The 15902-nt window shown below is 39.0% G+C and overlaps 2 protein-coding genes across 5 annotated transcripts in view; both read right to left on the reverse strand.

The window, feature by feature from the left end:
• LOC110208345 (prostaglandin reductase 2-like) overlaps positions 1-15902 on the reverse strand; it is a 544334-nt gene that overhangs the window by 399887 nt on the left and 128545 nt on the right. The window lies entirely within an intron of this gene.
• The window catches only part of DNAL1 (dynein axonemal light chain 1), a 38023-nt gene continuing 23303 nt past the window's right edge, over positions 1183-15902 (reverse strand). For both annotated transcript variants that reach the window (XM_020986329.2, XM_020986330.2), the window contains 5 exons: positions 15407-15462; positions 9736-9791; positions 7763-7889; positions 6176-6316; positions 1183-5020 (listed from right to left, as the gene is read on the reverse strand). In XM_020986329.2, the coding sequence (XP_020841988.1) occupies positions 4980-5020; positions 6176-6316; positions 7763-7889; positions 9736-9791; positions 15407-15462 (421 nt within the window). In that variant the 3' untranslated portion in view covers positions 1183-4979. The remainder of the gene's footprint in view (positions 5021-6175; positions 6317-7762; positions 7890-9735; positions 9792-15406; positions 15463-15902) is intronic.

Here is a 15902-nt window from a genome sequence, read left to right on the forward strand (position 1 = left end):
ATAGGAGGAGCTGCTGGGATCATTCCCTGCAGCTTCTACCCATCAGTTTCCGATGGAATTAATCCCTTTGGGCAACAGCACCCCAGAGGCAAGCACCCTGCCTGCCAAACAAGCAAAGAATTCCCACCCACCTCTGCACTATTTGCCACAACTCTGTTTAGCCAACATCTAAATTCATAAAATAGACATATAGAGTACGTGTGAAGGAACAGTAACTCACAAAGCTTCTGTTCGGGATTCTACATGGTTTCAGCATTGTACAGGGGACTCCAATGTGTCACATCACACAGATTCGTCACCATGGATGCGGCAGCAATAGAAGACTGCACCGAATAACTAAGGAAATACTACGACAGGGGTTCTTAGGAAGCTACTATAAATACATGCTTAGGCCAGGCTCGCTAGACCTAGCTTATGTGAAGTCTAATTCAAAGATACCATCGTGCGGGTTAGGTCAACATACATCTATCCTTTGGAAGTACTTCCTATCAACCTCCAGTGCATCATTTTAAAGTGCAAATTTTCCCCAAAATAGTAACTTCTCTCCCTGCTTAAATTTACCATAACAAAATTTGGTTGGCTGGCTTCCTCTGATCTCCTCCTCCTACGAAATGAACTAGAATCCAGTTACCACTTTCTCAAAACCGTCAAAAGTAAACGGTGTCGGGCAGTAACACCTCACATAAAGGTAGGATTCAGTTTGCTTTAGCTTATTTTGTAGTCACTAGTTCATGAAAAGGCACCAGTGAATTTGTAGATTAGAACCTCATGTAAAGTTAGAAAAGATTTCAGTTACTACCCTTAACTTTTGATTGTAACTATCATTACAACTTTACAAGAAGAATATCCTGTGAAATATAGCTGGGGTTAGAAAATGGGTTAAAGTGAGATATGTCAGTAGCACCAACTGTGCAAGTGAAGTTTTGTTTTTAATTCAATGCTCTGAAGATTGATGGAAAAAAAAACAAATAAGAAAAGTTTGTGTTAATGAACAGGAACTCTAGCAAAGAACAACTGCAGTGGCAATTGAACAGTGTGCCTTTACAAATTTTTTCAGTCATGTCTGACTCTTTCTGACCCCATTTGGGGTTTTCTTGGGAAAAAATACTGCAGTGATTTGCCACTGCCTTCTGCAGCTGACGAGGAAATTGAGGCAAACAAGGTTAAGTGACTTGCCCAGGGTCACACAGCTAGGAAGTGTCTGAAGTCAGATCTGAACTCAGGAAGATGAGTCTTCCTGACTCTAAACCCAGCACTTTATCCACTGTCTGATAAAAAAAATGATCTACTGAACCATACAGTAGGCTGTTTGCCTCCTCTACTAGTGACAGTGCCTTTGATATTATTTCAGTCTTTCAGTGAATGATCAAATCCTACCTCTCTCTACACAAACCTTTCAGGTGGATGATTATGGTAAACCTCAGAGCTAAATTAGCCTTATGATCTATTTACACATAATGGGAATTAATACGGAGAACAAATCCTTGAAAGAGACTTGAATACCCTCAAAACCTCACTTCTCATCCCTCCTTATTCTATTTCACACTGCTAATGAGCTCCTTGTCAAAGCGAAAGCTCTCTTTCCATATGAGAATAGCATCTAAGCTCTTTATATCAAATCTCTGCTCAAACTTCAATCCTCCTTCAGAGGCTGAAAGAGGAAGACTAATTCCCCTGATCTCAGTTCCTGGCATGTAATCTCAAAGGAAGTGAATTAACATCAACTTAAATCGTAACTTAAAAAAAATATTTTTAAACCATACCTAGGAACATTGCCAAGACCAAGTTATTTTCACATAATGAACCATATCTTCAGATCACTCCCAAACTAGATTTGAACTATCTCAGAAGTTTGTTGTAAGGAATACCCTTTGTAAACTGTAAAGCACTTTTTAAAAAGTGAGTTACTAAGGAAAGATGTATATGAATGTCTACATTATCCAACTCTCATGTACAATCCCAAGTTTTATATAATTTGTAAAATTTTTATTACTGACACATAAAACTCTGAATCTTGTGCAAAATTTTACTATAAATCACCCTTAAACATGGACTCAGTTTTTTTTTTTAAGTATACTCAAAATGTTAGACTTTAGAAACTGAGTAAGAGAGAAGTGTGGACATTTCCTAACCAGGAAAGGGTACCACTGCTAATCAAAAGAGAGAAGGTGAAAATCAGCGATCTCTTGGGAGAGTTGGGTTAAAGTAAAAATTGTAAGAAATGCTAGGTGAGACACTTCTAGGAAAAGATGAGAAAATAAAAATAAAACTACCAAAAGTTGAGAGACAAAATAGGATAACATTTGTATGCCTTTTCTAGCCATCTATCATACATACATCACCTTTTTAAACATCACATGAAGACTGGCAGCAGATAACTAGAGAGTTGTGTAAAAATATATAAAATCACAACTATATCGATATTGGATACCACAGAAGGGTTGAATTCTTTGGATGACTAAAATAGAAACTTTTCTGGACAATTAAAAGATCTGACCAATTCTGCAAATTTACCATTAGAGGGAAAAATAGATTCAGTAAAACTAATTTAACCACTTGAAACATATATGTATAAACCATATATTATATGTAATATATATGAATAATCTAGGAACACAGAGACAACACATTCAAACTAGGCGAAACATCTTTCCTACAAGCAATATGCTTAAGGCATAAAGCGTCAGTTAAATTTAGGGTCCTTTGAAATAGATGAAGTAAGAACGTGAACTACTTCTGGGTCCCTATATTTCCTTCCCTAATGGCTAAGACTCTAGATTTCAGTCCCACAAAAAGAACCTTGCTAGGCACCACAGTAGGCACTCAATGAACACGGTGAGTTGACATGAATGTGAATATTGGGTGAAGTCATCAGGAATCACTACCTTCTATTCCTCTGAACACAACATGTGATTCCCAGGTTACCAGAGGAAAGAAGAAAAGTCCCTTCTCATTTAAAAAGGTCAGGGCCGTGGATAGGAAAAACCAGCATCAAACCGTGTGACCAGCAGGCTCGACCAGCCAATGCGGCTGTAAGTCATTCATTCGCTCTGCCAGCGCCTTTTCGGGGAAGAGAGCACAGGAAACACACTCGCTCACTCTAAAGATTTTCGATTCAGCCAGGACAACAGAACGAACTGCCAACTACAGCAAAAGTACAATGAAGGGCCTTTGAATTATGATCCCCCTGAATATTCACAGACTTTGGATTCTTAAGATTGGGCAGGGTTTCCTAAATTAACTATATAGAATTTCTTCTAAGATAATGGCTAAAAAGTTTAAAATGCTGCACCAATTTTTCTTCTTTTATCATTAGAAACTGATTGTCAAAGCAGTAACACCTTTCTAATAAGGAAATCAAATGTTTCCTGTCTTGGTAAGAACTCAGTACTTCTGAAGCCAGGAGCTACTTCTTTAAATCATCAACTCACTTTTTTCTTCTTTAACTATAGATTTATCAGTGGTACCTCACTTTAGGAATATCTACAACAATGTGGCAGAGAGTTCCTGACTTCCTTCTGGCTTTCTATGAGTGAACCGGCCATTTCTCTCTGCAAAACTCCACTTGGGCACCCACTATACCACCTTATGCTTCCCAGAAGAGGAAAGAATGTAGGCTTTTTTGTTATACGATATTCCAAAATTCTGTGCCTTCTTGTTACTTCATGATTTCAGAGTTTTAGGTATATTGCAATGTTGCATGAAATTACTCTGAAAGGTGTTGCCATTCACCTGTACACCCAAATAAAAATATTCACTTTCTTTTCTTTCCCTCCTATATGCACCTACATAACCCATCCTATCAGCTATCTGAACTGGCACTTCTCAAACAAAAGTGAACCTAGAAACAGAAAATTTCATTTATCAGGAAGTTGCTAGATTCAATTCTTGATAAGGTCTCTGTTCTTTATATCTACCACAATCATTGTCCCCAATAAGTAGGTACAATTGATAAAAACCTAGGTGAACGTGAAGTGATGCTGCCTAGCAATCAGTTTGGATTAGGCAAGCCTGAAATATCCAGTCACTTCTTTACAATTTTCACCATGTGCCTAAGGCCATGTGCAAAAGTAACCAGATGACGGCACAGAGAATGATCATTACAGTCATCTTCACAAATGATACTGAACGTAACATGACTGATTCAGACCCAGTGATTATACAGGAGATCAAGATAATCACAGTCACTGGACTGACAAGGCCATAATCTGATTCAGTGGCCACAAGTAAAGATGACCTGAATCCCAGTTAACATGCACTCATTTTTTAAAAATCCCAACAAACCATAATGTGGAATCTGTCTCCTGGGATTTGAATTTTTCTCTCTTGTTCACAGTTATTCCAACTAAACTTTTCATCTGCTGGTTCTGAGTCTTGCTGGTGACTGAAGATCATTTCATGCCACATGTTGTCTTTCTGAACCAAATAGATGGTATTTGTGGACTATGAAAAACAAGAAGGTGGCTAGACAGGAAGGAAGATGGTAAAGATCCAAATATGGGGGTCTACAATGTTTTTCTTGAAGCAACGCCTATTTTAAAAAAATAAACTAAGTAGTATTTAAACAAATTGAACAAAGAACTAAAAATTATTCCTTTGTTACTATAATTAATTAAAATACTTAGGTTGAAGGGACATGAAAAATGTGCTTCTATTCTACCTAGAAAAAACCAACTATTTATAAATATTTTACTAGCTTGGGATATGCAGCTGTGACTAAAGAGGGGATACCGCTATCCGCAATTTCTTTAGTTACAAAGTGGGAGGCCTGTGTCCTTACAGGTAAAGTTGCTGTCACCACTGTTTTGTTAACTCGCTCTTGAGATGGGGTAAGAAAGGCAGAATGATGACAAGGGATTTGTAAAATATTTGTAACATATGTTTGCCCTCAATGTACTTTTTAAAACAACAATTACACAAAGCATTATCTATTGTTCTTACTTAAATATCATAAGTTAAAACAAAGCAGAAATATGGCATTAGCCTTCTTCTTCTTCTTCCTCTTTAATTACTGGGATTCCTAAAAATGAAAGAGAGAATTACTTCTGAAGAATATTAACATATTCCTAATATTCTAAGTGACAGAAGCTTCCCGTTGACCTAAAAACTGTGAGATGCTCTGATGTGTCCATGACTTCCCAAGTTAGGCCCAACATGTTTCAAATGGGCTCAAGGGTACTGAAGAAAAAAATGCTTGGCTAAAAGTCCCTATTGCCTACAAGAACCTGTTTCAATTCCTTACCCTTGCATTCAAGGTCTTCTATAATCTAGCAGCATAAATCAAACTTTCTAAGCTAATCACCAACTACACACTTTCTGAAACCTTATAATCCAATCAAATGAGTGTATAGACTGTCCGTTAAATGTAAAGGAAGAGTGAATGGATACAGTAAAGAGTGCTGGATTGGGAATTAAAAGACCTATGTTCAAATGCCGAGCTCTGCCCTTTCTTTGGACAAGTAACTTAACACCTCTGGGCCCCAGTTTCCTCCTCTGCGAAATGAAGGAGTTGGACTAAATAACCTCTAAGATCCTTTGCGGCTCTAAATCTATGGCTCCAGGGCTTGAACGTTGGCATTCTTACGCTTTTTGACTTTTCTACTGTGTACAAGTGGAATCTCATGTCACTCTAAAACCCTACACCTGTGCTACTACCGCCACCCATTTTGCAAGACTGAATTAAAATCTTTCTTTTCTCAGTGAAGTCTTCTCCAACCAGCTCGACCTATGTCTCTGCTGACTTTCCATGGCAGTACTGTATATGCAAAACACTTGTATACTGCCTTACACTCTGTCTTGTTTGTTGCTCCTATGGCACGGTTTTCTTTAAAAACTTTAAAAAATTAGAAAAACACCGCCCTGGAAATCCTGAGTAAAACTGGACCTCATGAAAAATAGACCCACACTCTTAAAAAGATCTGATTTCCTTGAATCTTTCAAACTATGGATAACTCAGGCATGGTCTGCACATGCTAGGGAAACCATGGGCAAACCAAACCTCCTCAGTTCATCCAGTTCAAACCTGACCAATCCAAATTGGAAAGAAACTAAACGAGCCTCTGAGGTTCCAGGGGACATGGCACTTCCTTGTCCGATTCTTCCCTTTATAACCGTGCGTCACTTAATCAGCACTTCTGTCCAGAAAACATCACCAAGCATCACCCAAGCAACCCACCATCCAGCTTCTTCAGCCTGGGTACTCGCTTGGTCGCTTCATCAATCCAGATGCCCTCCAGGGAATACTTCTCTTCCAGGGGATTACCCACAAACACCAGCTCTTCTAGGCATCCTAATTCAGCCAGCTTTACAAATTCCGCTACAATTACAAAGAAATAACTCAAAATTAAATGCTGTATTAACAGTACAATTGCTGGGGTTTAATTATGGGCTGATCCTCAATATCACAGAACACACTGGCAACTGTAATTCTGTGGCTCTTCTGTTTACCTCAGCAACAGGCTGACATTTAAAAGGCAATTCAAAAAGCTATGCCACGTAAAATGACTCTTCTAAGCAATTAAAGGTAAATAAATAGAAGGAAAACTCCTTTCTTTCCACCAAAAAGGAGGAGTAAGATCATTTTCAGCTGAATCTAAGAGAATCAATTTCCTTTTCTCAAAATTAAAATTTGAGGAACACGTGACTATGACAAATCTCCATGATATATCATAAACCATGTCAAGAAGTGATTCTAGTGGCAGCTAGGTGGCGCGGTGCATAGAGCGCTGGCCCTGAAATCAGGAGGACCTGAGTTCAAATGTGACCTCAGACCAAGCACTTGACACTTATTAGCTGTGTGACCCTGCAACTGTTTTAAGTTGTATCACATTCCAGGTTTGAAACAACTCTGGGACACACGCCACATTTGTCAAGTGAAAGAACAAAGTGTGGACAGAATGTGGTTGAAGAACAAGGTTGTTGAGGGCCAGAGCTGAAGAGTCTAATATGGGATAAGGGACTTCGGTTAGAGCTTGCCTCTTTCCTTTTCCTACCCATAAGGGCTTAATTATCCAGACTGTTTGGCTCACCAATTTCCCATGCCTGGGAGGTGTTAGAACACTCTGCCCCTCAAACCTTGATGGCAAGCAGGTGTGAACAATTCAGGATGCACATGAAGGCTGGGTAAGAATCATGGGAATGCCTTGGGAATGACTGTTTGCTTTCACTACATAACCTGGACCCTCCGCATAACCAACAGCTCAGTCTTTCACTGACCCGCCTGGCCCCGTTTCTTCATTGCACACTCCTCCGTTTGATGCAACACTTAGTCGAGGGTGACTCGGGGTCAGTAAGACCTTGCACTCACAGTACACACTGGCCCTGCACGGCGCTGCACTAAGCAGTGTGGAAGAGCCAGAGCTCAGTTGAGCAAGGCTCTGCCCTTGAAGAAGCTTACACTCCAAAAGGGCATGTACAGACATAACTTTATAGTAAAAGGGGGCCTGAGAGCCCAAAAAAGCTACAGACTATGACATGAGCTTAGAAAAGGGAGGTTCAAAAGAAGAATTACATTCAAATCAGTTTCCCTATGGCCTTTAGGTAAACTGGACAAGTTTTGCTCATGACTAGTAAAGAGATTCTGAGACCTATGGTTGCAGTAAGGATAACTAAACAGCTAAAAATGGCAAAGTGCCAGCAACTCAGCTGCTCTTTCTGTCAAAAAGTCCACTGTTTAGAAAGTCATTTCCCTTTTGTCTACCCTTTGTCCTCCTACTTGGTTAATTTCTGAAAGCGAGGAGGCAGAATGAAAAACTTGGCTTACCCCAGTCTTTTACTAGGTTATTAGACATGTAGAGGATCTTCAGTCGCTTCATAACATGGATCCCTTTCAGCTTCTCAATGAAATTATAAGATATCCACAGCTCCTCTAATGTGTCCCCAACTGCCTCCTGGAAAAAATGACAATATGAATTTAAATATTCCAGATCCACAAACATTTCCTCCTCCTGTTTGTAGCATATCAGGCACAAGGCCATCACGGGGGCACTGCCGCGTGCCCTCTGCTGGCATGGCTTCGAGACCAGGTCACCCGCATGCCACGGTGGGGCATCAGAGCAGGCCTGTGTAGAGGATGGCCTTTATAATGTACTTGGGAGGCTTGAAAATCATCAATTATATTAAGGTGTTTTAAACATTCTCTCCCTTGTTTGCACCTTGTTTGTATCCATGGATAATACTAAAGGTATTCAGTTCAAAGGTATTCAGTTCAATATAACTCACCTGAAGTATCAAGGTCCAAATTAGAATATAAATTAATGAAATTTCACTTTATTAGTAAATCACCATACTTGCACTGAGAAAGATTCAAAACTTTAAAAAAATCTTTCAACCTGCTTAAAATATCAAGTTTCTGTAAGTCAAGCCCTCTTCTCCTTAGCCTATCAGATTAGAAAATATAATACAACTTGCCATTAATTGACTTTTAAAAAATCATCTTTCCAATTACATGTAAAAACAATTTTTAACATTTGTTTTTTTAATTTTGAGTTCCAAATTCTCTCCTCCCTTGCTGAAAATGCAAGCAATTTGATACAGGTTATACATGTGTAGTCATACAAAACATTGCTATGTTAGTCACGTTGTGAAAGAAAACACAGACAAAAAACCCCAAGAAAAATAAAGTTTTTAAAAAGTATACTTCGATCTGCATCCAGACTCTATCAGCTTTTTCTCTGGAGATGGATAATATTTTTCATCACAAGTCCTTAGGAATTCTGTGGATCATTGTATTGCTGAGAATAGCTAAGTCATTCACAGTTGACCACTGTACAATATTGCTGTCACTGTGTACACTGTTCTGTTTCTGCTCACTTCACTTTGCATCAACTCATGTAAGTCCAGGTTTTTCTGAAAGCATGCTACTCATCATTTCTTATAGCACAGTAGTATTCCATCACAATCATACACCACAACTTGTTCAGCCATTCCTCAATTGATGGGCATACCCTGGATTCCCAATTCTTTTGCCACCACAAAAAGAGCTGCTATAAATATTTTTGTACATGTAGGTCTTTTTCCTTTTATTTTTTTTTAAATCTCTTTGGGATACAGACCTAGTAGTAGTATTGCTGGGTCAAAGAGCATGCATGGTTTTAAAGCCCTTTGGGCATAATTCCAAATTGCTCTCCAAAATAGCTGGATCGGTTCACAACTCCATCAACAATGCTTTAGTGCCCCAATTTTCTTACATCCCCTTCACACTTGTCACTTGACAATTTGGAACTATGCCCAAAGGGCTTTAAAACCAGGCATACTCTTTGACCCTGCTCTGGGCTGCATTCCAGTAAGACAGAACTTTCCTGTTGACTTTCTAAGTCTCTTGGGCTAGAATACTTTCACCCCGTCCTTTTGTTGGTTCTGCTGCGCTAGAATTTGTTTTGAGGTGTTAAAGCTGTTTGGAGGGGAATTTGGGAAAGCTTAACTCTGCTTGCCTTAGTTTCCTCATCTGGAGAAGGAGCTGGAGAAGGAAATGGCAAACCGCTCCAGGATCTTTGCCCAGAAATCCCCAAATGTGGCCATGAAGAGTCCGACCTGACTAGCGGCTAAACACCAACAAATGTGAGCTATTATTGTTATTATAAGTTGCTGTATAGAAAAGCAGGTTGTACAACGAATGAATGCTCTCCAAGTTTCTTCTTTAAAGAGACGGACAAAGTATTAAAAAAAAAGCAATCCCAAATACCAAAAAGAACCCTAAAGTCACATGCTTAAAGAGTGATATGAAAGGTAACCTACCAATCCATTTAAGTTCTTTATGTTATTCCTTCCCAGTGACAAGATCCGCAAGTTTTCTACAACAGAGAGAAAATGATTTTATGTTTATTCAACTCAAAAAACATTTATTAATTATATCCTTACATTGCCTGGCGCATAAGAGGCACTCAATACATGCTTATTAATTAAAAAAAAACAAACCACTTATTAAGTGCAAAGCAATACAAAGATTCAAAAAACTCCCTACCCTCAAAGAGCTAATCTTGATGGGGTGGGGGGAGGGAAGGGAAGAGATGAAACATCTGTTTAGTCTTGAAGGAAATTAGGAATCCTAAGAAGCAGAGATAAATACATACCCTGCATGCAAGACAGGCTATGCAAAGGTATGGTGAAGGCAGGAGAAATGCCCAATTCAGAGATACCAAGTTTGTTAGTCTGGCGAGATGTATAATAAATAAGGGGAACGTATTCAACCTTCATAATGGATTATTTTATTTATAACATACACTGTTGTAAAGGTGATAACTGAAATTTATGTAGCACTCTGTACTTCGCAAAATTTACATAGCACTGTTAGACATAATCTCATTTGATAGTACAAATATACTCAGCACATATACAATCTTTAGACAGATTCTTATATTATGACTAAAGGAATCAGTCTGGGTTCCAGGATCCAAGTGATTATAGGGGAGAAAGACAAATTTCTCAATCTGGACCTATATGAGAAGGTTAGGACTAAGGGGACAATGGGGAAGGGAAAGAAAGGAACATGTCAGAAGTACAGTTACCAAAAAAAAGAATACCAAATGATAAAGCAATAAAAGTATTATGGCTTCTGTGATCAAATACTAGGCAAATAAGTTGGTAACCCCAGGTAGAAAATAACTCAACTTTAATCAACCACTATTTATTGAGTGCCTACTATACACCAGCACTTTTGGCTTGCCTGGGGCCAGATGAGATCCTTACCAAATAATTGCCCACAGCAGGTTTTCTGCCTCATCTCAGATGTGATCTAGAATCCCTGGGGTTCCTAACTCCTTCAAGGACAAGAATGTCTGCACTTAAATGATTCAGAAGTGGTAGGGATAGATATTGGTGTTCCTGAGACTATAGCAAGACTAATAATTCGTAAACAGAATCATGATTAGTGTGTGGCAACTAGAGTTTGTTCCAGAGTATGGGTAAGTAACTGTAACTTGGAGACCACCTTTCTTCCCACCAACAGTCCCACTAAAGCCCTGCCATGGATCCCAACATAATGTAGCATCACCTCTCCTGTATCTGAGCCTGCTCATTCCTTTGGAGGGTCACATCACTGTGGTACCCACCTACTCCTACCATTGCCCCACTCGGTTGCCTCCTTCTCTAGGGGAGGGGAAGTTGACATATCAGGAATGGTAAACTGTACAGTGGAGGGACAGGCCAGATCTCTGGGAGATCACCTGTCTCTCCTCTAGCACGAGTGCTGTCTAGCTTCCTAGTCCATCCTGAAATGCAGACTGATATCAGGGCCTGGTGCTCAAATGCCAAAAAGCCTTATGTCCCACGTGAGATACCCACTGCTCGAGCCCACCTGCTCCCTCTTCTGGCGTCAGGTTCTGCTTCCGTGAGGGTTCCTCCCGGTGTCGTGCCCTGCCTTGGGGCCTTATGTTCTAAAGCGTCTCACCTTTTCACTTGAAGGTCCCCTGTTAATAAGCTCCCCTACAGCTATGGTTTAAAATGTCAGCCTTTTACATCCATTTAGAAATTTAAAATAATCACCTAAACCTGAGGTTCCTCACAAACTTACAAATGCATCTGTCCCAGATGCTGGGGTTCACTAGGTACAGTTCTCTCCACGGGCTCTCCTTCTCTAGAACTTATTTCCCAGCTCCAGACTGGGAGGCTCAGGGCACCCGCTTTCAATTAAATAAGAGGTTGCCAAAAAAAAAAAAAGCTCAAGGGAGTTTGTAATAGAAAACACCCTGAACGAGGAGAAGGGAACTTGCATTTTAGTCCCAAGCTTTGCCACTGGCTAGCTGTGTGACTCTGGGCAAATCACTTTCCCACTCTAGGCCTTAGCCTTCCCAACTGTAAAATTAAAGGGCTGGGCCAGGTAACCTCTAAAGTCCCTGAGCGGGACCTCTATTAATCTATTAATTTAGGAATTAATGAAGCTGATTGTCCTAGCAGGAAATAACACCGGTAGCTCTACCACATAAAATAAATATCAAAATTGTAATTTCATACCATGACAGAATCTCGTTAAAGCAATGATTACCTATAGGCATGACTGACTTTCAACTGCTTCCTGATAAGGACGTTCAATTATTGGCTGTAGAAAGCAATCAAGTAACAGCTGAAGGGATGCTGTCACTGAAACTTGAGAAGCCATATTTTAAGCCTTTCATAGAGAGAACATACACAATAAGAATAAAATGATTAACTTTTGTTTTTTATACAAATCTAAACTTTCAATCTTTGTAATGATGTTGAAAAAAGATTATAAGCAAATCACTGAACACCTCTCCTCAGGAATAAGTATCATTACTTTGGATTAAAGTTTACATAATTTTCCATATTCTTATTATCACAATTTAGTTTAAATATGCTTATTCTTTGGAACCTTATAATTAATCCTCAATGCTTTTATATTCTAATTATAAGAATTAGTGAATTATGCAAAAAACTTTGACTTTTTAAGTCCTATATAAATTTAAAATATCATAAAAATATAAATTAAATCATTATCATTTATAGGAATCAAAGATTCCTATAATCCTATTGAAGCTTCTTCTCCATAAAGAGGAATGTGCTATTTTTGAAAAATCATATTAGACTTTCAATTAATATTAATATACAAGCTTATCAAAGAGAATGAAAGCTTTGACAAATTATATTTGAAAAAACATGAGAAAATAGTGATGGCAGGCTAAAAATATCCTTCAGCATTTACAGTTAAGGAATAAGACATTTCATAGTTATTGTAAGAAAGATTTCAGGGGGTTAGGCTTCCACAGCAGGATAAGAAATTCCAAGATTTTGTGGACAGTCCCTCAACCAATCAGAAAGCACTCCAAACTTTTCTGTAAACAACTAGTTCTTAAGAAAGAGCCCTAGAGGTTAAACCAGTTGCAACCCTCCCCCACCCCCAAAGGCTTTTCTCCACCGAGCTTGCTTAATAAGCTTATTGAATATGAACTGACACACCCCAAGGGCGGAGATAGCTGCCATTTTTAATACGGAACCCATGAAGTGGGCGGAGTTAACAGAGCATGGACGAACATGCGATGGGCTGTCCAGGAAGGGTGTAACTCAGATGAACTAGACCAATAGGAGCCCTGATGGCTGGAGTATGGATCTCACTAACAGTTTAAGTTGATTCTACCACTGAACCAGCGTCCACATGCTACTACAGTGCATTGTGCCTGCTTCTCTAACGAGAAGTGTAATAAAGACTTTCCTTCACTCACTCACTGTAGTAGGTTTTTGTTTCAGATTTTTCTAACAGTTATATTAACAACAAAGAACTACTAAGCGGTTTAAATTTTCCATAACTTTATAATGCCATATAAAGTGGCTACTCCTAGAGACGATGAACTAGATTTTCCACAGCAGTTCCCAATGAAACCAAATCACTGCATCTTTGGATCCCACTATTTTGGTGGGAAAAACATAAACTGCAGACAAGGCTTACTCTTTAGAACTCAACACTACAAAGGATTTTTTGCTCAGACTATCACGTGAATTCCCCCGGTTTAGAACACAGTGATAATGGGGGCCCAGGTTACAAACTCAATTCCCCTAGGGGCTAGTTGGAGGCTATCACTCTGTTATGACCCATAGTATACAGACCCAGCCCCAACATATTGCCTTGCAAATGTACAGAAAGGGGTTGAAAAAGTGCATGTGGGTGACCATGCATCAAAAACTATTCCAAGAGACTGCGTCAAAACAATCCTTAAATTTAAAAACAAACCAAAACAACACCCCCGCGCACTGAGAGGACTAGACTAGACGATTCTGAAGAGCCCTCTCAGCTCTACATCCTATGAGCGTAGGACAGTAGTACACTGTCTTCTCTACCACATTTAAGCAACTTCACAACTAATCATTACGTCCATTTTCATAGGATTATAGACTCAGAGTTTGGAAGGGACCTCACAATTTATCTAGTCCAAATCTTGACCTCATTTTACAGGTGAGAAAACTGAGGGTCAAAAGTTCAGTGATTTGCTCAAGGCACAGAAATGAAATGTCTCAATGCTTACCAAGTCTGCCAAAAATAAGAGCAGATTCCACCATTTCAATTATATGCTTTAACAATTAGCAATTATTCCTCAAAATCAAGTAAACGCTAAATTATACCTGAATTTCTCAGATCTATGTTCCAACATTATCTAGTTCATCTGCATGTAGGAAGGATAGAAAATCCCTGTTATTTCTAACTGTCTCAAATTTAAGACCATTCAATAAAGTTATCTCTTCAGTTTTCTTAAGATATGGAGATTTGATGCTCTAAATCGTTACTGATTAGAGAAATGCAAATCAAAACAACTCTGAGGTACCACATCACACCTATCAGATTAGCCAACATGACAAAACAGGAAAATGACAAATATTGGAGAGGATGTGGGAAAATTGGAACACTAATACATTGTTGGTGGAGTTGTGAAATGATCCAACCATTTTGGAGAACAATTTGGAACTATGCCCAAAGGGCTACAAAAACGTGCATACCCTTTGATCCAGCAATAGCACTTCTAGGGCTATATCCCAAAGAGATCAAACAAATGGGAAAAGGACCCACATGTACAAAAATATTCATAGCAGCTCTTTTTGTGGTGGCAAAGAATTGGAAATTGAGAGGATGCCCATCAATTAGGGAATGGCTGAGCAAGTTGTGGTATATGAATGTAATAGAATACTATTGTGCTATAAGAAATGATGAACAGGCTGACTTCAGAAAAACCTGGAAAGACTTATATGTCTGATGCTGAGTGAAGTGAGCAGAACCAAGAGGAAATAGCAGCCACGTTATGCAATGACTAAGAATGTTAAACTGAACCCTTCTCAGCATTACGAGGATCTAAGACATCTCCAGAGGCCTCGGGATGGAAAATGCTGTCCACATCCAAAGAAAGAACTATGGAAGTCGAATCGCTCTCACTTATTTTTACCTTCTGTTGAGTTTTGTTTCATCTTTCTGATGGTTCTTCCTATTGGTTTTAATTTTTACTTACAACTTCACTAATGTGAAATATGTTTAATGGTATGTAAATGTAAAGCCTATGTCAGATTGTGTGCCGTCTTGGGGTGGGGGGGGGGAGAAAAAGTGAGAAAAATTTTCAACTCAAAAGCATATGGAAAAAAAAATTTTTTTTAATAAAAATTAAAAAAAAAAGATATTGAGATTTGAGGTATTTGGGCCTTCCTTCCTTCCTTTCTGCTTTTTGCTGAGGCAATTGGGGTTGAGTGACTTGCCCAGGATCACACAGCTAGTAAGTGTCAAGGTCTGAGGCTGGATTTGATCTCAGGTCCTCCAGACTCCAAAGCCCAGCTCTATCCACTGCACCACCTAGAGCTGCCCCAGGACTTTTCTTTTATATGACAATTATTTGCAGATAACCATCATCAAGTCTTCAACAAACTTGGGAAAGCTTACTTCAAGCAGCTACAAAATTCAAATAACTGATAGATTACTTACTTAAACCATTCAGATTGGCAATTTTTTCAATGCAGTTTGTAGACAGCGAAAGTTTCCTTAAAGAGAATAAAAACTTAAATTAATTGGAAGATCAAAAATACTATAGCAAAAATCCCTGAACACTCATTACAACAAGAATGCCATGATTCTTTATGTTCTTGGCTATACCTTAAATCAAAGTCTCATATCCAAATCCCTTAAAACTTTCATAATGAGAATGATAATGATGAGGGCTCACATTTATATTGTTGTTCAATCCCTCAGTCATGTCCATCTCTGACCCCCCTGACAATGTCTGTGGAGTTTTCTTAGCAAAGATATTAGAGTCGTTTGCCACTTCTCTCTCCAGTGTATCTCAATTTTACAGATGAGGAATTAAGGCAAATAGGGGTTAAATGACTTGCCCAGGATCCCAAAGCTAGTCACAAATCTGACTCCAGGACTGGTGCTCTATCCACTGTTACATCTAGCTGCCCTCACATTCATATGTACTACT

Source organism: Phascolarctos cinereus, unplaced genomic scaffold, assembly GCF_003287225.1.
Source record: "Phascolarctos cinereus isolate Bilbo 61053 unplaced genomic scaffold, phaCin_HiC Scaffold_3;HRSCAF=262, whole genome shotgun sequence".
NCBI classification, from domain to species: Eukaryota; Metazoa; Chordata; class Mammalia; order Diprotodontia; family Phascolarctidae; genus Phascolarctos; species Phascolarctos cinereus.